Below are 21,733 nucleotides of genomic sequence, written 5' to 3' on the forward strand. Positions count from 1 at the left end.
TTTTTTCCTGAAAAGTAACGGTTTTGGACACCCGACAGTGGCAATATGCAGAAACTATAGCAAAAAGTCATCACTGCAACAAGTCACGACAAGTCAAGTCATCAGACCAAAGTGCTTTAATTGTTGAAATTGTGTACAATATAAGTTGGTATATTAACACTGCCTTCAACATAATCAACTGATATGTAATATCAGTTTTGTGTAATTAATGCTATGAACTAAGTTGTCTCTAAACAAAATTAACCACAGCAGCACATAGAACTGATGTTATTACATTATGCTACACAATTATATTGTGTCCAAAAGGTCTGGAAACATGGCCACACGGTTGTAACACCAATAGGGCTGAACAACTAATCAACATTGCAATAGTAACTACTGCAATTTCGGTAGCTTCACTTCAAAGAGATTAAATTCATTTAACCGCAATATTAAAACTTGATATTTTCCCCCAAACGTTCAGCCCTAAACATACTGTTTGTGGTGTTGCAAGTGAAGATTAATGCCATCATTTGTGAGATGGTGAGATTTCCAAACGTTTTGAGCACTTTCTCAAATGAATACTATATATTGTATTGTGCAGGTTGCTCAGTTGGTAGAGCACTTGCTTTTTGAACCGCAAGGTTTTGTGTTTGATCCCGGGCACCGGCAACTCAGCGTATGACTCGCACGGCTTGGGTAACTAAGTTGTGCGTTAAGTACAGGGAGCTGATGGTAGGTGTTGTTGTGAGTACTGGGAGCTGATGGTAGGTGTTGCGCTCCACCTGAGCAATCCATCTCCCAAGGGGTCTACTCATCATAGCACACTGAAAAGCGTATATAGCTTGAGGAACCGAATATAACAGGGCGCCACTTCTCCATTGAACTCAATAATGGACGCGGCCGCCATATTCTTTTCTGCCGCCCCATTACTTTGAATGGTGTGCTCGATCCTGATAAACACCCTTGTTGGTCTGATACCGACATTAAGCCACTCCGACCGGTCTACTTCCGTACTTACTTGATGCTCTTGTGCTCGTTTGTGCTTGCTAAGCATTTCTTACAAATCTATATGTTTCGTTCTAGCAATTGGCCATGAGCAAAGTTATTTATGTACTGTATCTACAAACTGTAAGTTCACACAGTCCGATATGCCCGTAATTAATTTCCTTGAAATAAAAAATTAACACTGCTCATGTAAAAAATGTAAATTGTTCCCTTCATCTCACGCACACACACACACCCCTTCATCAAGTCTCATATACTTTACATGCATTAATTAGGGCATGCTTTACGTTATTTACTCGATGCTACATAACTCCATCTTTCCAAAACCACTGCAGTCTCGTCTCCATTATCACATGACTTTAAAACTATTTCCCCCTCCAGGGTCCATTAAGTCGGACCCCATGACAAAGGGTTGAGGACAGACCAGTTTCACGTGATCCGTAAAGGTGTGGCTCCATCATACACTTAAAGGTAGGGTAAGTGATATTTTTTGGTTAAAACAAAAAGTATTTTGTTAAAAGGTTAAAATACTATATTCTGGGGGGCACGGTGGCGCAGTCGGTAGTGCCTCACAGCTAGAAGGTCCTGGGTTCAATTCCCGCAGGGGACGCTGTGGGCGCTGGGGGCGTGTTCTCTCCTCCGCGTCATCAGTGCCCATACCCTAGGTGGGGTTGGCGAAAGGGCCTTTCTGTGTGGAGTTTGCATGTTCTCCCCGTGTCTCCTAGGGTAGATACCCTCACATAAACATGCAGTAATCCTGGTCACTATACTGCCTCCCCCTGGCCAGCCGGGGCGCCTGATGGAGGGGAAGGGAACTGGTTGGAATAACGTGTTCCTTCCACGCGCTACGTCCAACTAGGGAAACTCTCCCCTGTCAGGTGACAAGAAGGTCAGTTGGCTCTCATGCATTGAAGGAGGCATGAGCTCGGCCCTGGCCTCCCTAGGTTGGCAGAGGGAAGGTAGTGCCCAGCATTACATAGACAATTGGCACTGGGTGTAAAAAATAGGGTTACAAAAATCGTGGGATAAAAATGTAATTAAAAAAATAATAATAATACTATATTCTGATAGTAATCATTGCTATAGAGTGTTTTTTCAGTAACAGATGTCTCCCTGTCTCTCCAGCTCTTTAATAAACAGAAAATACATTTTTCGGTAGGAGTCAAAATCTCAGCCAATCAGGAGAAAGTACCCATTTTTAAGCTTCATTTGTATAGTGTTCCAGTTCCAATTGTGCCTGCTCATTTCTTAGTGTCATCACTTCCAATTTCACTTGTTTAATCTGTATCCTGATTGAGTTCTCTGTCCTGGTTGGATAAAATTGGAAATTAAACTGAAACGAAAATGCATTTTCTGTTTTATAAAGAGGTGGAGAGACAAGGAGATTCCTAATACTGAACAAACACTCTCTAGCAATGAGTACTATCAGAATATAGAGCTATTTAACACTTATTTTAACCAAAGCAAATCACTTACCCTACCTTTAAACTTATTTACGTTGTTGAGCGGAGTCCCTCGCGGCTCTGTACCGGTGACTTTTCTGTTTTCGCTCAACATTAAATGTCTTTGCTGAAAGTAGCAGGTCGACAAGCTCACAGCAAAGTTGTGGGCTTGTCGATCTGCTATTCTCTGCGAAGGTTTTCCAAGCATAAGGACGCTGGGGTTTGTTAAGTTCACACTGTAATTTAACGACAAAGCCAATATGACCGCAATCTGTCACAATTACAGAAGAGAAAATATGGTTACCAATTAGTCACGACTCAAAATCCATGAGCTAGTAAATAAATCTAACACAATGTGTAACACAATCTTAAGGGAGAGCAGCGACTTTGTACCATACATAGCGTTACATTGGAAAAGGGTGACTTCTGTTGTTTTGATATGGGTTCAATATCCAAACATTTCTTTACAAAGCAATCCAAAAGGAATCAAAAGTAATCAGGCCACATGACTTTGATGAAGTAATCACAATGATTCACGTTGCTTATTTCAATTTGGGGGGCGATCTAAGAACCGATTACATTTAAAAAAGTCATCTTCCCCTCCATTGCTCATGAGCACTAGGGCTGGGCAATAGCTTATGGATATCATATCGATGTTGTGATATCAGATTAGGTATCGCCTGGGATTATGGATATTAGTATACTATACAAAATAGTCCAAAAAAAGAAAAAGAAAAAGCCAAAGAATAGCTGTTCTACAAGTTCACAATGCATCATGAGCTTGTAGATCAGCTATTTATGCTATTTTGGAGGGGAAAAAAATCATAATTCAATTAATAACATAAAATTAAAATGTAAAAATTAAATCACGCGATCTTCACAATTACGATATTATCGTCACAATATCGATATTGAGGTATTTAGTGAAGAAAAAAAACTAAACATTGTGATATTTGTCTTTGTCCATATCGCCCAGTCCTAACGGAAAAAAAAATCCGAAGCAATGGCACGTTTGACATTTCGAAAACCCTCCTCCCGATCATCAGCCCTCCTCCTCCTCCTCTCCTTCCTCTCCTTCTTCCCGGTACGCCTCGATGAAATCCGCCACGCTGTCCACCACGTAATCCGGCACCAGGCCCTTCCCCCGGCCCTCCCAGCCCTGGCCGCCGCCGTCCTGGCTGTCCCTGTGCTGCAGCGCCTCCTGCAGGGTGGAGACGCCCGTGAGCGTGAGCACGGTGCCCAGGCCGCAGTTGTGGCCGAACAGGATGTCCGTCTCCAGGCGGTCGCCCACCATCAGCGAGCGCGCGGGGTCCAGGCCGAACTGGCTGGCGATGCACTCGAACATGAAGCTGCTGGGCTTGCCGACCACGGTGGCCGTGCGGCCGCTGGCCGTCTCCACCGCCGCCGTGAGGCTCCCCGAGCCTGCGGAAGGGAAAGGGACGGACAATGTCACATTCAGAGCTGTCACGGTTACGACATTTGAGTTGACGATTCATTGTCATCCAAATTGGAAGTGGAACATAATATAATGCGTTGGTTCTCAAAGCATTACAGTCATTTTAACCACTTTAACCTTTTATACTTTGGCTATTTTAGAAAGATCTTGAAAATGTGTGCAAATCTTTGAATATATATATTTTTTAAAGCGAACATTTGTAACTCAAATCTTTGCTTCTGGGGGTCCCTGGAACAAAATATTTTGACATGGGGGTCCGCGGCCAAATACATATCATTTTGGGTGTCCTTGACATGAAAAGGTTTGAGAGCCACCGATATAATGAATACAAAAATTATTTCTGTTTGCCTTTCAGGCTTCGTAATCAGTGGCCTTGCGGTTAGACGTGTCCACCGAGGTTGGGAGGTCGGGGTTCGATCCCCAGCCGGGTCATACCAAAAACTCTAAAAACGGGACCCAATGCCTCCCTGCTTGGCCCTCAGCATCAAGGGTTGAATTGTGGGCTTACTTAATCAAACGTTGCACAGGGCAGATATGACAAATAACTTAAATATACAAATAAATAATATTTATTAATTTTATACTTTAATTGTTATTTTTTTGAATAGCCAAAATAACTGATCTATACAATGCAGAAAAATAACAATTAGACGAAACAAATCCGTTCCAAGTAGATATCATTGCTGTCGGGCAGAAACCTCTTTTTGAGGTTTTTTTTAACACCGTACTTGATCATACTACAGCGTCACACAAAAGCATTAAAAGTAGCAGATGAGCAAGCTCGTGTTTTGAGCTTGTAGATCCGCTACTTTTGCTACTTTTGAATTCGTTGTCGGGTTGAAACCTTTATGTCCAAAACCGTTCCTTTTTTTATTATAAAAAAAATACATGAAATAAGATTGTGAAAATAGCCGATCTACAAGCGCGCAACACGTCACATTTGGCCAGCTTGATGAACTTGTAGATCTGCTAGTTTCACTACTTTTGTGCGACACTCTTGCATGACGGAGTAGGGCATTAATTTACGAAAAACCATCAAAAGTCACATTTTATTAATGCTGCTTGCAGCTACATTTTGTCACGTTCTTTAGCCTTATGAACCCTAGCATCCCTATTCTGGGTCAGTGAAAACAGCAGATCTACAAGCTCTGATTTCATTCAATCATCCTGATCGGATTAAATTGCCAACCGAGCCAAATGTATATTTTATCTTTTTTTTTATTTTACTAAAGAGGAGGTGCAATGATTACTATTACAATAACAAAACAAAAAAAAGTTGAATCAAAGACTTTTTGTTTTAACAAAATAAATAAAATAACGTATAATAATAACTTACACCACCTTTAAATAGTATCCAGAACTATATCTTTATGAACAGACATCCAGTACATGGCTCCTCAAAGACAGAATTCTGGTTTGCTGCCTGGCCTGTCATTTCTAGTCAGATGCTGCCCTCTAGTGGCTAATCAGAGAGTAATCTTCAACCACTGTAGTATTCATTCCTGAGAAACTGCTTTGTGTTACAACCTCCTGCCACCTGGATGGCATGGCTGGAAACAAAAGGTCAATTATCTGAGTTATTATTATTATAGTAATTTTCAGGCAAGGAAAAAATAACCTACAATAGACCTACAACAGTGTATTATCGAGATACTCACTGTTTAAAGTGCTGTTGACACTGTACATATATTGATTCTCATCTTCGCTGTTAATAGCCTGCGCATACTGGCCCTCATTTATCAACGCGGTGCAGCCCAAATAATGGGCGTAGGGCGAGATCACCGCACCTTTCGGCATTTATCAATATATCCTGACGTGGGCTTCATCCTACCATACGCTGAGATCTCACGTCTGGTCGAGACCAGTTGTTGACGTTGGCTGCGCCCGTTTATTCCATTCTAGACCTGTGGAGCAGCATTGTCTGACTGTCTGACAGGCATCTGGACACATAATCCACTCCTAAATGTATATCTACACACTAATAAATAATCCCTGTGAAAATATAACATTTTATAAAGTAATTTAAACAAACTGCTTTAACAGTCATTCAGTTGCATTGGCTATTTTAAAATAGCAGATCTGCAAGCTCAAAAACGGGTCGCATCGCGACGCGTTGTGAGCTTGTAGATCTGCTATTTTCAAAATATACAAGCGCTTTTGCGTCGGGACTCGGGAGTCCCGCGGTCGGGACTGCCGACGATCTTTTCATGGACAGTGAGGTGTACAAACTTACAGTAGCTTGTCCTATGTTATGGAGTTATGTCATAGAGAGTTTTGAAGACCACAACCTGGCTGGGTTAAGGATATAAACCCGACGCTCCAATCTCTTATTAACGTGGCGGACCGAAACCACTGCCGCCCGTCCGAGTCTCACGGGGAATATCCTACATGACTGCTTGTGCACTGCTCGGTATGGGTTAAATAAATGAATATACAAACGTATTCCATTCATGGCGATGTGATTGGTATCATAATATGTCATTCATGTAGGCTACAAGCCTACGTGACAAAGACTGTACCGCTACGGTACGGATTACAATACATGAAAAACACAGCTGGGCGGGCGTGTGTGTGTGTGTGTGTGTGTGTGTGTGTGTGTGTGTGTGTGTGTGTGTGTGTGTGAGAGAGTGAGAGAGTGAGTGAGAGAGAGAGAGAGAGAGAGAGAGAGAGAGAGAGAGCATGTGCGTGTGCGGCGAGGCAGGCGGGGGAAACTCTTTCTCATTGGCTTTTGATGTCTTTGGTCGTATTCTGGTCCTTCTTCATGTCGTAAAATCGGGGCGTTTTGAGAATATTTAAGGGCATGTTATTTAAATGACGCTAGGTTTCAGCCGTGACATTTATCAAGCCTGGGACCAAATGTAGGCTCGGATCAGCTGTGTACATGACTGCTTGTGCACTGCTCGGTATGGGTTAAATAAATGAATATACAAACGTATTCCATTCATGGCGATGTGATTGGTATCATAATATGTCATTCATGTAGGCTACAAGCCTACGTGACAAAGACTGTACCGCTACGGTACGGATTACAATACATGAAAAACACAGCTGGGCGGGCGTGTGTGTGTGTGTGTGAGAGTGAGTGAGTGAGTGAGTGAGTGAGTGAGTGAGTGAGTGAGTGAGTGTGAGAGAGAGAGAGAGAGAGAGAGAGAGAGAGAGAGAGAGAGAGAGAGAGGGGGCATGTGCGTGTGCGTGTGTGGCGAGGCAGGCGGGGGAAACTCTTTCTCATTGGCTTTTGATGTCTTTGGTCGTATTCTGGTCCTTCTTCATGTCGTAAAATCGGGGCGTTTTGAGAATATTTAAGGGCGTGTTATTTAAATGACGCTAGGTTTCAGCCGTGACATTTATCAAGCCTGGGACCAAATGTAGGCTCGGATCAGCTGTGTAGGATTCGTTGATAAATGTGACTTCGACGTTGGTGTACGGCCGAATATATGGAAAAATATAAGCCGGTTTATACGCTGCGTTGATAAATGAGGGCCAGTGTATGTATATCAATTCATACATTCATTGGCAATATATGTCTATTTACGGGGCCAGAGCTCAGCTCTGGACCTGTTTTATTATTCCCTGTATTCTGTTTCTTCTGCCACTTTTCGCAGTTCTGGGTGAACCGTGCTGTCGCTTTTTACGAAACTCGGCCATATGGTAGATGGTCATGAAAAACTATCAAGAAATAAATCTCACAATCTTTCGTCAAAAGGTGGCGCTATAGCACTCAATTGAAAATGCCAACTTTGAACAGGTACAACTCATGCCCTGTTTGACCTACAGCCATAAAACTTCAATACACACATGCGTCTACTCATGATGAACAACTTTAACCCTCTGACTTTTGACCTCTGACCTTTAGATCTCCCACCATTTTGAATTATATGAAAAACAGTTAAAACCTATCTCCTCCTGGGATTTTTTAGTAATCTGCACGAAACGTTTTACACATGAACTTTGGACCTATGCCGACAAACTGATGCAAAAGATTTTCCATAAGTGAAAAAATGAAGCTTTAATGAGCCAATGAATATTGCAGTTTTATGACAATTATTCATCTGCCCCTAACACATACATGCAGACTCACATTTCTTTGAAACTTTGCGTTAATGTTGAGGGTCATTCCAAATATTACTGAAACCAATCTTACTCCAATTGGTCAAAGGGGGGCGCTATAGCGATTTTTTGAAAGTGCAAACTTTAAACAGGCAAAAGTCATGCCTCGTTTGGCCGACAGCCATTAAACCTGCTTACACATGTGCCTTGACTCATGAGGAACACATGTATCACGTTGACCAGTAAGCTCCGCCCTTAGATTGTCCGCAATTTTGAGCAGTTTGAAAAACACTTAAACCCAAGATTTTTCAGCTATTTGCGTGAAACTGTATCATCTGTGTGATCTCCTTTTTCACAAGTTCTTGTCTGTTGGTCCAATGGCTTCTCCCTTAAACGTGTGCCTCACAACCTGAAGGTTACCAGTTCAAGCCTCACTTGATGCGGACATTAAAGTTGCATTGCACACAACATGATTGTGTCAATTAATACATGTGCAATTGTTAAACATAACCTGAAATACTTATTTGAGAGGGTATGTTTTTGCAATGTATGACATACTTCATTCTGAAAATAGCCGATCTACAATCTCAAAACTTTTCAGATAGCAACGTGTTTCTGAGTTTGTAGATCGGCTGCTTTCACTGGTTCACTTTTATCTTCAACAGACAACCTCAGCCTGGACAAAGCTATAGCACTATAGGTAATGTTGCAGCCCGTCAATCCGAAGGTTGAGGGTTAGATTCCTGTTAATGGCAATAGGTTGACACGTCCAATCAATCCATTCTGCTTCGATCCTTCTCTCTCTTCAATCTATTGTTTCCATGTCTCTCTCTCTCTTCAATCTATTCCGTTTCCATGTCTCTCTCTCCGCCCTTAGATTGTTCGCAATTTTGAGCAGTTTGAAAAACACTTAAACCCAGGATTTTTCAGTTATTTGCGTGAAATGGTATCATCTGTCTGACCTCCGTTTTCACTGTATCAGGTCTGTTGGTCCAATGGCTTCCCGCTTAAGTGAATGTTTCACAACATCAAGGTTGCCGGTTCAAGCCTCACTTGGTGGAGACTTCATTTAAAGTGCATTGCAAACTACAAGACTGTATTAATGAATACATATGCAATTGATAAAGATAACATGAAATGCTTATCTGAGAAGGTCTGTTTTTGCAATGTATGACATACTTCATTCTGAAAATAACCGATCTACAATCTCAAAACTTTTCAGATAGCAACGTGTTTCTGAGCTTGTAGATCGGCTGCTTTCACTGGTTCAGTTTTATCTTCAACAGACAACCTCAGCCTGGTCAAAGCTATAGCACTATAGGTAGTGTTGCAGCCTGTCAATCCAAAGGTTGAGGGTTAGATTCCTGTTAATGGCAATAGGTTGACACGTCCAATCAATCCATTCTGCTTCGATCCTTCTCTCTCTTCAATCTATTGTTTCCATGTCTCTCTCTCTTCAATCTATTCCGTTTCCATGTCTCTCTCTCCGCCCTTAGATTGTTCGCAATTTTGAGCAGTTTGAAAAACACTTAAACCCAGGATTTTTCAGTTATTTGCGTGAAATGGTATCATCTGTCTGACCTCCGTTTTCACTGTATCAGGTCTGTTGGTCCAATGGCTTCCCGCTTAAGTGAATGTTTCACACCTTCAAGGTTGCCGGTTCAAGCCTCACTTGGTGGAGACTTCATTTAAAGTGCATTGCAAACTACAAGACTGTATTAATGAATACATATGCAATTGATAAAGATAACATGAAATGCTTATCTGAGAAGGTCTGTTTTTGCAATGTATGACATACTTCATTCTGAAAATAGCCGATCTACAATCTCAAAACTTTTCAGATAGCAACGTGTTTCTGAGCTTGTAGATCGGCTGCTTTCACTGGTTCAGTTTTATCTTCAACAGACAACCTCAGCCTGGTCAAAGCTATAGCACTATAGGTAGTGTTGCAGCCTGTCAATCCAAAGGTTGAGGGTTCGATTCCTGTTAATGGCAATAGGTTGACACGTCCAATCAATCCATTCTGCTTCCATCTTTCTCTCTCTTCAATCTATTGTTTCCATGTCTCTCTCTCTTTAGCCTCGGAAACCCAGGCTTTTTTTTTTGTTACAAAAGAAAAAAAGCCTGGGGGAGCGATGTAGGAACGATGGTCTTGGACCTTGTTATCTCCTAACCAATCAGAGTGCAGAGGGGCGTCGCTCTAAATTTGGTGACGTCAGCGTGCTCCGTGCACAGGCCGAGGGGGGGAGGGGAGGGGAGGCGGGGACATAGATTGGTGAAGCAATAGGAAGCCACGCACAAATCCAGGCGGCTGTGTTTGGGTCCGCCCTTCAAGACCATGGATTGAGCTCGTAGCCTCAGGCTACTCTCTCTTCAATCTATTCCGTTTCCATGTCTCTCTCTCCGCCCTTAGATTGTCCGCAATTTTGAGCAGTTTGAAAAACACTTAAACCCAGGATTTTTCAGTTATTTGCGTGAAATGGTATCATCTGTCTGACCTCCGTTTTCACTGGATTAGGTCTGTTGGTCCAATGGCTTCCCGCTTAAGTGAATGTTTCATAACATCAAGGTTGCCGGTTCAAGCCTCACTTGGTGGAGACTTCATTTAAAGTGCATTGCAAACAACAAGACTGTATTAATGAATACATATGCAATTGATAAAGATAACATTAAATGCTTTTCTGAGAAGGTATGTTTTTGCAATGTATGACATACTTCATTCTGAAAATAGCCGATCTACAATCTCAAAACTTTTCAGATAGCAACGTGTTTCTGAGCTTGTAGATCGGCTGCTTTCACTGGTTCAGTTTTATCTTCAACAGACAACCTCAGCCTGGTCAAAGCTATAGCACTATAGGTAGTGTTGCAGCCTGTCAATCCGAAGGTTGAGGGTTCGATTCCTGTTAATGGCAATAGGTTGAGATGTCCAATCAATCCATTCTGCTTCCATCTCTCTCTCTCTTCAATCTATTATGTTTCCATGTCTCTCTCTCAATTAATGCATGTGCAACTGTTAAAGGTAACATGAAATGCTTCTTGGAGAGAGTATGTTTTTGCAATGTATGACAAACTTCATTGTGAAAATAGCCGATCTACAATCTCACAACTTTTCAGATAGCAACGTTTTGTGAGCTTGTAGATCGGCTACTTTCACTAGTTTTCGTTCCGAGGAGACACAAAAATGCCTTTATTGGTAAATGGTTTGTGAACCAGTGATCTAGAGTAGTTCGGGACACAGAGGCTTGGTTCATAATGGACGGAAATACTTATAAATATCAACAGACACTACCAGTAATTGTGTCAATTAATACATAATGCAATTGATAAAGATAACCTGAAATGCTTATTTGAGAGGGTATGAAGTATGTATGACATACTTCATTCTGAAAATAGCCGATCTACAATCTCAAAACCTTTCAGATAGCAACGTTCTTTCTGAGCTTGTAGATCGGCTGCTTTCACTGGTTCACTTTTATCTTCAACAGACAACCTCAGCCTGGACAAAGCAATAGCACTATAGGTAGTGTTGCAGCCTGTCAATTTGAAGGTTGATGGTTCGATTCCTGTTAATGGAAATAGGTTGAGATGTCCAATCAATCCATTCTGCTTCCATCTCTCTCTCTCTTCAATCTATTATGTTTCCGTGTCTCTCTCTCTTCAATCTATTCCGTTTCCATGTCTCTCTCTCTATCTCTCTTCAATCTATTCCGTTTCCATGGCTCTCTCGCTCTCTCTCTCTCTCTCTTCAATCTATTCCGTTTCCATGTCTCTCTCTCTCTTTCTCTTCAATCTATTCCGTTTATCTCTCTCTCTCTCTCTCTCTCTCTCTCTCTCTCTCTCTCTCTCTCTCTCTCTCTCTCTCTCTCTCTCTCTCTCTCTCTCTCTCTCTCTCTCTCTCTCTCTCTCTCTCTCTCTCATTCACCAGGTCAGGTCTGTTGTTCCAATGGTTTCTCGCTTAAGTGTGTGCCTTAAAATCTCAAGGTTGCCAGTTCAAGCCTCGCTTGATGCAGACTTCATTTAAGTTGCATTGCACACAACATGATTGTTGCGAACGCGGAAGGAGGCCTCCGACCAAGTGGAGCTTACTATATCACCGTGCTTGGGTTGTGTGTGTGTGTGTGTCTGTCCCTTATTTATGGTCTTTCCGTGTGTGTTCACGCTCTCATTGGCTCGCGCCCCCATGTGACTCGAAACTCCGTGCTGAAATGCCAGCAGCTGCACTGCCTGTATACAGCCGGCAGAGTGCGGCAGAGTGCACTACTACAGTGTGGTTGAAATATAGCAGCCTCAGTCAATCTGCGTTCGCTTCCAGCGTTCGCGCGTCTTACTTGTGTCAATTAATGCAAGTGCAATTGTTAAAGATAACCTGAAATGCTTATTTGAGAGTATGTCTTTTCAATGTATGACATACTTCATTCTGAAAATAGCCGATCTACAATCTCAAAACTTTTCAGATAGCAACGTGTTTCTGAGCTTGTAGATCGGCTGCTTTCATTGGTTCAATTTTATCTTCAACAGACAACCTCAGCCTAGACAAAGCTATAGCACTATAGGTAGTGTTGCAGCCTGTCAATCCGAAGGTTGAGTGATCGATTCCTGTTAATGGCAATAGGTTGAGACGTCCAATCAATCCATTCTGCTTCCATCTTTCTCTCTCTTCAATCTATTATGTTTCCATGTCTCTCTCTCTTCAATCTATTCCTTTTCCATGTCTCTCTCTCCGCCCTTAGATTGTCCGCAATTTTGAGCAGTTTGAAAAACACTTAAACCCAGGATTTTTCAGTTATTTGCGTGAAATGGTATCATCTGTTTGACCTCCGTTTTCACTGGATCAGGTCTGTTGGTCCAATGGCTTCCCGCTTAAGTGAATGTTTCACAACAGCAAGGTTGCCGGTTCAAGCCTCACTTGGTGGAGACTTCATTTAAAGTGCATTGCAAACAACAAGACTGTATTAATGAATACATATGCAATTGATAAAGATAACATGAAATGCTTATCTGAGAAGGTATGTCTTTTCAATGTATGACATACTTCATTCTGAAAATAGCCGATCTACAATCTCAAAACTTTTCAGATAGCAACGTGTTTCTGAGCTTGTAGATCGACTGCTTTCACTGGTTCACTTTTATCTTCAACAGACAACCTTAACCTGGACAAAGCTATAGCACTATAGGTAGTGTTGCAGCCTGTCAATCCGAAGGTTGAGGGTTCGATTCCTGTTAATGGCAATAGGTTGAGATGTCCAATCAATCCATTCTGCTTCCATCTCTCTCTCTCTTCAATCTATTATGTTTCCATGTCTCTCTCTCTCTTCAATCTATTCTGTTTCCATGTCTCTCTCTCTCTCTCTCTCTCTCTTCAATCTATTCCGTTTCCATGTCTCCCTCTTCAATCTATTCCGTTTCCATGTCTCTCTCTCTCTCTCTCTCTCTTTTGAGGGGCGGCCATAGCTGAGTGGTTAGTGAGCCAGCCTAGGGAGCCAGAGGCCCTAGTTGCCCCAGGTACAATTCCAGGCCAGGCCAGCAAATGAAATTTGTCCCTGAGCAAGACTCTTAACCCCTAATTGCTCACAGGCCCTCATTGGAAACAAGACCGCAAGGACTTTCATGAACGGACCTGTTAAAGGAATTATCCTTATCTATTCCGTTTCCATGTCTCTCTCTCTCTCTCTCCGATCTACAATCTCAAAACTTTTCAGATAGCAACGTGTTTCTGAGCTTGTAGGTCGGCTGCTTTCACTGGTTCACTTTTATCTTCAACAGACAACCGCAATCTGTACAAAGCTATAGCACTATAGGTAGTGTTGCAGCCTGTTAATCCAAAGGTTGAGGGTTCAATTCCTGTTAATGGCAATAGGTTGAGATGTCCATTCAATCCGTTCTGCTTCCATCTCTCTCTCTCTTCAGTCTATTATGTTTCCATGTCTCTCTCTCTCTCTTCAATCTATTCCGTTTCCATGTCTCTCTCGCTCTCTCTCTCTTCAATCTATTCCGTTTCCATGTCTCTCTCTCTCTCTTCAATCTATTCCTTTTCCAAGTCTCTCTCTCTCTTTCTCTTCAATCTATTCAGTTTCTCTCTCTCTCTCTCTTTCTCTTCAATCTATTCCGTTTCTCTCTCTCTCTCTCTCTCTTCAATCTATTCCGATTCTCTCTCTCTCTCTCTCTCTCTCTCTCTCTCTCTCTCTCTCTCTCTTCTCTTCAATCTATTCCGTTTCTCTCTCTCTCTTTCTCTTCAATCTATTCCGTTTCTCTCTCTCTCTCTTTCTCTTCAATCTATTCCGTTTATCTCTCTCTCTCTTCAATCTATTCCGTCTCTCTCTCTCTCTTCAATCTATTCTCTCTCTCTCTCTCTCTCTCTCTCTCTCTCTCTCTCTCTCTCTCTCTCTCTCTCTCTCTCTCTCTCTCTCTCTCTCTCTCTCTCTCTCTCTCTCTCTCTCTCTCTCTCTCTCTCTCTCTCTCTCTCTCTCTCTCTCTATTCCCTGGCCCCGCTTATCGCTGCTTGCAGCTATATTTTTTATTTGTTTTTACACTGTACTTTCTTTCTGAGAAAGTGCAGACACCTTGTGTCAGTTATCTATAGTTTATTTGGCAGACACACCTCCTTTGATGTGCATTTAACGTTACTTTTGACGGACAGGAAAAGGGGTGTTTAGGTGTTTGACTACCATTATCATGTTTTTGAATCATTTTCTTTTACAATCGCTTGGGGCGTTTCGTACTGTTAACAGATAAACTGTGAAACAAACAAACAAATGCATGTAACACATATATATTATACCATTAAATATATAACAAATTATTCAATGCAGCATGTTTTAAAAGGGAACATTTAAAGGGGTATTTCACTTCTGGGGTCATTTTACTACTCTGGCTGTTGTGTGCAACCCAGGCAGTTTTAAAGTTGCTTGCTTCAATATTTACATTTCCGGTCATTATTTTATCAGGCACAGCCCCCTCCAACAGTATATAAACCCATTCAAACTCCATGCTAACCACGTTAGATGGTTAATGTGGTTTCAATGAGTCTAACATTCATTAGAAGTTCAATATTATTTACCAGAAGCAGAGGCATAGGTTTTCAATGAGTCTAACATTCATTAGAAGTTCAATATTATTTACCAGAAGCAGAGACATATGTTTTCAATGAGTCTAACATTCATTCGAAGGACAATATCAGTCACCAGAAGCAGGGATATGTGTTTTCAATGACTTTAACATGGCTAACATGGAGTTTGAAGTTGAATGGGCGTATACAGGACAGGGTTCAAATGAAAATGTTTAAAAAGTTATTGGTAAAATAATTTCTAAGAAATAGCAACCCTGCTATCGTTTCACCCTGGTGCGCGCAGCCACACAAGCACACACTCGCGCGCGCACACGCACACACATGCACACGCACGCATGCACGCACACACACACACCTGGTGCTATCCTGCCTCCTCTCAGCGGGTGCCAGGGGTCCGGGTCGGTGGCCAGGAACAGGCAGTCGGGGTTCTGGAGGTAGCAGCAGGCCTTGGCCAGCTTGATGAAGTTGAACTGCTCGTCGTAGCCCACCAGGACCGCCCGGACGTCCGGGTCCAGCGGGTAGTCATAGATGGTCCCCGTCTGCGAGTCCGGGTCCACGTCCTCCACCACCGACACCCCGGCGTCCTGGAGCTCCGTACGGATGCCCTGGCAGCCGATCACAAACACCTGGAGGAAACATGTACATATTTACTCATGTACTGCACTTGACACATTAAGACCGGGTGTCATTTTTTTTTCTTTGGCTATTAAAAAATAGCTCATAGAGCTTGTAGATCTACTATTTTTTTATATCGTGAATATGTGTGCAAATCATTGAATATATATATATTTTTTTTAACACAAATCTGTGCTTCTGGCGGTCCCTGGAACAACATATTTAGAGATGGGGGTCCGTGGCCAAATACATATCATTTTGGGGGCCCTTGACATGAAAAAGGTTTGAGAACCACTGATATTATAGCAACATACATACATTTTTCAGAAAACTGTTAGGATTTAGACATTTGTAGACATTTGTAGAATCCCCAGAAGCAAAGATTTGAGTTACAAATCTTCACTTAAAAAAATGTATACATATATATTCAAAGATTTTTTGTAGAGAGCTTGTATATCTGCTATTTTTTTAATAGCCAAATAAATCTTAAAATGACACAGATGCTTTCCCTGTCTTAATATGTTAAAGAAGCACTTCACCTATGTTCCACATTGCCGTCATGTTGTGTTTTGGTTTCTTTTCAATCCTAACATATTGCATTTTTTCCCCCGTAAATTAATGCACTAATTCGTCATACTACAGTGTCACACAAAAGTAGCAAAAATAGCTGATCTACGAGCTCACAACGCTACGCAACGCGTTGTCAGCTTGTAGATCAGCTAAAAAAAGATTTAAAGTTAAAGTTTGTTAAGCGTGTTATTAGCCAATGTCACTGGTAGGTGAGTTTCTGAAGTGTCCACAGCCCTCCTCTGAGACACAGAGTGAGTCGACAAAAATGGTACCAAATTATCATGAGCATTAGTGTGGACCAATTATATGAAGATAGGTTGGAAATGGGTGAAGTCGTCCTTTAACCAAAACATATCACTTACACTACCTTAAAGTGGCACTATGTAACTTTTTCTAAATGTAATTTTGTCCAATCTGTATGGTACAGACGATTATGCATAAAATAATTGCGATAATCTAAAATAATTGTGATCAGGCGATTATGTAATAATTGTGACAGGGATACTGAAAATACGTTGATAATATATTGACAGAAACAACTGACTTTCGGTTGAAAATGCGTTATTTCCGTGGAGAGTATATAGTCCCTGATGAGGGATTTTGAAGTGGACGCTTTAAAGCGGCACAATGTAATGTGTTTTTTTATTTATGAATACAATGTAATTTTGTCCAATCTGTCACTGTCCTGGGGCCTGTCACTGTCCTGGGGCCTGTCACTGTCCTGGGGGCCTCACCCCCACCAGGACAAGGAACTGTGTAACCTTGACGAGGTGTGACGGCTTAACCCTACCTGGTGCCTGACCGGGCTCGGTGCACGGTGGGCCTGTAACCCTAGGGGGGCTTATGGTACCAGGATGGCACATATTAACAGTTCCGCCCCCGAATCCCTCGCTCTACGCGGGGGTTTTCGTAGCCTGTCAGCATGCTGCAAGGTGGCAGCCCCACCAGCAGACTAGCCATCGCAGGGCCAACTACCCAGCATGGTGAAAATAAAACAGTTACGAAACCAATAAGACGTATGGTAGAGTATGTTAATACAATATAACTTATACAATTGGGGTGGTTGTATGTTGTCTCCCTGCTCTTCTATTGAGACATTTAGATCGGGTCAAAGGTCATGTCTCACCTAGACAAGCAGGCTGTCTCTATTAGCTCAAATCTGGGGCAGAAGAGAAAAGTTACATGTTAACTAAACATGCACTCAAGTACTGCACCTAAAAGGACCACGTCACCCATTTTCAACCTTTTCTTCATGTAGTTCATTGGTTATGAACGGACCTGTTAGACAAAGTATTTTAAATGTAACTGTGCTGTTTTACATTTTTTGCCTAATAAAATATTCAATCAAAAAAAAAGTGAGGAATGACAATCCTTCAATTATCTTACAGAGTTCAAGTTTCAGGTTACCCATTAATGGACCATCTTGACAGATAGCATTCCTTTGTTGTGCCTTTGTTGTGTTGTGGGGCATGTAGTGTCTTTTTCTGGGCTTCCAATCGTTTTATATTCACCAAATATGCACAGTACTTGACGCAGAATAGTGTATGTGTGTGTGCATGCGTGCATGCACATGTGTGTACCTGTCCCTCTCTCTTATACCTACTCTCCCAAGTCGTTTGCTGTGAATAAAAGTGTTTTTCAGTCTACTTATCTGGTTATATAAGGGTCAAAATCTTGCGTCGAAAGGTTGATGTGCAACAATGCTCACTAATGCTCTACGACCCTGTCCACAGGATTCTGAACCTGTGGACAGTTCAGAAACCTGCCTACCAGTAACATCATCGGTGGGCAAGTTTGACATACTTTTACTTAAAGGGATATTTCACTTAAAAAATAATTTGGTCATTTTATCGTCTACTCAGGCTTTTGTGAGCCCCCCAGACAGTTTTTAAGTTGCTTGATATTAATTTTATCAGACACGCCCCCTTTCTATACAAACCCATTATAAATACATTTTTAACATGTTAGATTCATCAAAAACACCCGTCCTTGGTTCTGGTGACTCATCCTGCCCTCCTAATACGTGAGGGGGCCGTGTTTTTCGATTTTTTTTTAAGAATATTAAAAATAAATGAAAAAAGTAATTGAAAAAACACCGTCTCCTCACATATTAGGACAATGTCAGTCACCAGAACCAAGGACGGGTGTTTATGATGAATCTAACAGGGTTAAAAAACGTTACAATGGGTTTGTATAGGAAGGGGGGCGTGTCTGATAAAATAAATATCAAAGATCTAAATACTGAATCAAGCAACCAAAAGCCTGAATAGACGATAAAAAATTACCCAAATTAGTTTTGAAAGTGAAATATCCCTTTAAACCCTCTAGACTTAGTAAGCTGGACTTGATTTGGCTCGGTACTTGGACCTCGTTTTTTCAGTCAACACCAAATCTCTTCACCAGAAATAGACGATCTCCAACCTCACAACGTGCAGCAAGGCGACGCATTGTGAGCTTGGAGATGTGCCGTTTTCGGCTAATGTCCCCCCCCCCCCCAACAATATGGATGCTGGGGTTCTTGTGGTTAAGCGATCAGAGCACTTTGTTGCACCGTACATACCTTTCCTTCTTGGACCTTGGCTACGTCTCTCAGGTACTGGGCTGAACAGTACGCAGAGCTGAAGATCTGCTCCTCTGTGATGTCACTGAACCCCAGTCGGCTGAACTTGGTGACGTAATTGGCCCTGTGCCGGCGTGCAAGTTGTTGGACACGAAGAACAAATTACTATTATTACATAACTATTATTATGTAGCAACGTTTTAAAAGGGAACATTTGACCAAAAGTACTTTTTTCATGACCTCAAAATAACTATTGGGAATTTAATCAAACAAATTGATTTAATAGATTATAAAGAATGATGGATAACTGATTTATCAATGATAACTTTATCGATTACAAAAATATCGATAATCTTTGCTGACTGAGTTTTTTTTTACTTTTAATGAAATAAAAATAATAATAACAATAGTAATTAAAGGTAGGGTAAGTGATTTGCTTTGGTTAAAATAAGTGTTAAATAGCTCTATATTCTGATAGTACTCATTGCTATAAAGTGTTTGTTCAGTATTAGGAGTCTCCTTGTCTCTCCACCTCTTTAATAAACAGAAAATGCATTTTCGTTTCAGTTTCAGTTTCATTTCCAATTTTATCCAACCAGGACAGAGAACTCAATCAGGATACAGATTAAACAAGTGAAATTGGAAGTGATGACACTAAGAAATGAGCAGGCAAAATTTGAACTGGAACACTATACAAATTAAGCTTAAAAATGGGTACTTTCTCCTGATTGGCTGAGATTTTGACACCTACCGAAAAATGTATTTTCTGTTTATTAAAGAGCTGGAGAGACAGGGAGACATCTGTTACTGAAAAAACACTCTATAGCAATGATTACTATCAGAATATAGTATTTGAACCTTTTAACAAAATACTTTTTGTTTTAACCAAAAAATATCACTTACCCTACCTTTAATATCAATAATAATAATAATATCAGGACAATAATAATAATAACAGTAATAACAATAGTAATAACAATAATAATAATAATATTTATAACGATAATAATAATAATACAATGACTAATAACAATAGTAATAACAATAACAACATTCATAATAACAATAGTAATAACAATAATAATAACAATAATGTTATAATAATAACAACAAAAAAAGTGTGTGTTGGGATCTTGCAGATTGGCTTTTTTAGCTATTTAGTTATATTATTATCCTAATATAATAATTATAATATAAAATAATTCTTAATATTATTATTATTATTCATATTATTATTATGACACCGATGTACGACAGAGAGTCGGCGCTGACCTGGGTCTCGTGCAGTTGTTGGTGACGAAGAAGACGCGCTTGCCGCGGCTCTGGAGCGCCCGCACGGCCTCGGGAGCGCGCGGCACCGCGGCCTCGCCGTTCCACAGCACGCCGTCGCAGTCGAACAGCACGCTGCTGGCCCGCTGCAGCACCCCGCGGAGCTCCGCCCCGCGGACCACCGAGCAGCCGCCCTGCAGCCGCGCGGTACAACCGACCCCGCTGCTGCCGCTAGCCATCATCCCCCAGTCCAGTCCTCCCCACGTCTGGTCTGGTCTGGTTGATCAGAGCACTGACTGACTGACTGGCTGGACCCACCGGACCTGCTGCTGGTGGTGGTGCTGGGAAGGAGGGGGGAGGAACCAGAACCAAGCAAGAGTCCACCGCCACCGCACCATAGAGGTATAATATAACCGCCGCACCGATAAATCCCTACGCTCTGGAATGGGATAGGACTTCCCCTCTCGAACTTCAAAATAAAACCCGTGCCAACCGGTGTCGGTACATCTCTTATTTTTTAAGTCTATTATTATTTATAAACACAGAAATATTTCACAAACCCAGAATTTTGAGCAGATTTTTAAAATAAAAATAAAACCATGATTAGGCAATAAACCCAGAAACATGTAATAAACCCAGGATTATTGTATGAACCCAAACTTATTTTATAAACCCAGAAATATTTAATAAAGCCAGAAATACTATCTTTTTTTGTATTGTCGTCAATGTTTTTATTTATGTATGTGAAAACACCTAATTTATGTTGTTGGTTTTTATTATGCTTTATTTTAGTTTGTCTTAAAAACATTTTTTTATCTGTCTTATTTTAAATGACTACAATCGAGACAATGCCTATGAGCAATTTATTTTTCTTTTGGGTGGGGGTGGGGGGTGTAATTATGCAAAAAAATAAGTATTAAAATAGATGTTGAAAAACAACATAAATCCCATAGTAATGAAACTAAGACTTCCCGTCTAGCACTTCAAAATATTTTTTGACGGTTGGCTAACCAGCTTACAGGTGCATTACGCCACCCACTGGACTGGAGTGTGGAACCAAAGGGGAAAGAACCTATACCTTAGTGTGTGCGTGCGTGCGTGCGTGCGTGCGTGCGTGCGTGCGTGTGTGTGTGTGTGTGTGTGTGTGTGTGTGTGTGTGTGTGTGTGTGTGTGTGTGTGTGTGTGTGTGTGTGTGTGTGTGTGTGCTTCAGCACAGTTACTGATTAAAGCTACAGCTACTGTATATTTTATATGAAGCAAAGTGAAACACTTGACAACGCAAATATGGACATATCAATTTTATTACATGGAGTCAAAGACATTTGACAACTTGAGGTCATGCATTAAAGTTATCTACTGTAAACATGTTATTATAATTATTTCCATTAACTCCTTGTTCACATTCGTATCATAGTGAAGGGAGCTTTCTAACCATAGCATTTATGATTCTCCAGCACGGTAAAATCCAGCATTAAATACAGAGCCAACTGGAACCTAAACTGGTTCTTCAGAGTGATGCCATAGAAGAACCGTTTTGGTTCCAGAAATAACTTTTAAGATCAAGGTTATTTAAAGAACCATTTAGTCCCCCTGGGCCCTTGAACACCAAATCTTACATGAGCTTGTAGATTGGCACCATACAAAAATGGCTATTTGAAGAACAATTTCTGGTTCTTCAAAGACTTTGACCAAAAATAGGGTAGGCCTACATCAAAACCATA

The 21,733-nt window shown here is 41.3% G+C and overlaps 1 protein-coding gene across 1 annotated transcript; it reads right to left on the reverse strand.

Annotated features, from left to right (window-relative positions):
- Window positions 1-20,397, reverse strand: LOC308077775 (chronophin-like). Its single transcript, XM_080418697.1, has 4 exons — window positions 20,016-20,397; window positions 18,744-18,867; window positions 15,354-15,624; window positions 1-3,851 (listed from the first exon to the last, which is right to left on the reverse strand). Exons 1-4 carry the CDS (start codon window positions 20,252-20,254, stop codon window positions 3,472-3,474), a joined length of 1,014 nt encoding a protein of 337 aa, XP_080274823.1. The 5' UTR covers window positions 20,255-20,397; the 3' UTR covers window positions 1-3,471.
- Window positions 20,398-21,733: the final 1,336 nt, after the last annotated feature.

This window comes from Gymnoscopelus braueri, assembly GCF_963280865.1.
Source record: "Gymnoscopelus braueri genome assembly, chromosome: 22".
In the NCBI taxonomy this organism is placed as follows: Eukaryota; Metazoa; Chordata; class Actinopteri; order Myctophiformes; family Myctophidae; genus Gymnoscopelus; species Gymnoscopelus braueri.

Bases quoted from the DNA above. Each gene is read 5' to 3' on its own strand.
- LOC308077775 (XM_080418697.1), bottom strand. From the start codon at position 20,254: ATGATGGCTAGCGGCAGCAGCGGGGTCGGTTGTACCGCGCGGCTGCAG. The intron at 15,625-18,743 runs GTATGTACGGTG...TGTTTCCTCCAG, and splicing joins CCAAGGTCCAAGAAGGAAAG to GTGTTTGTGATCGGCTGCCA. The intron at 3,852-15,353 runs GTGTGTGTGTGT...TCCCTTCCGCAG, and splicing joins AGGAGGCAGGATAGCACCAG to GCTCGGGGAGCCTCACGGCG.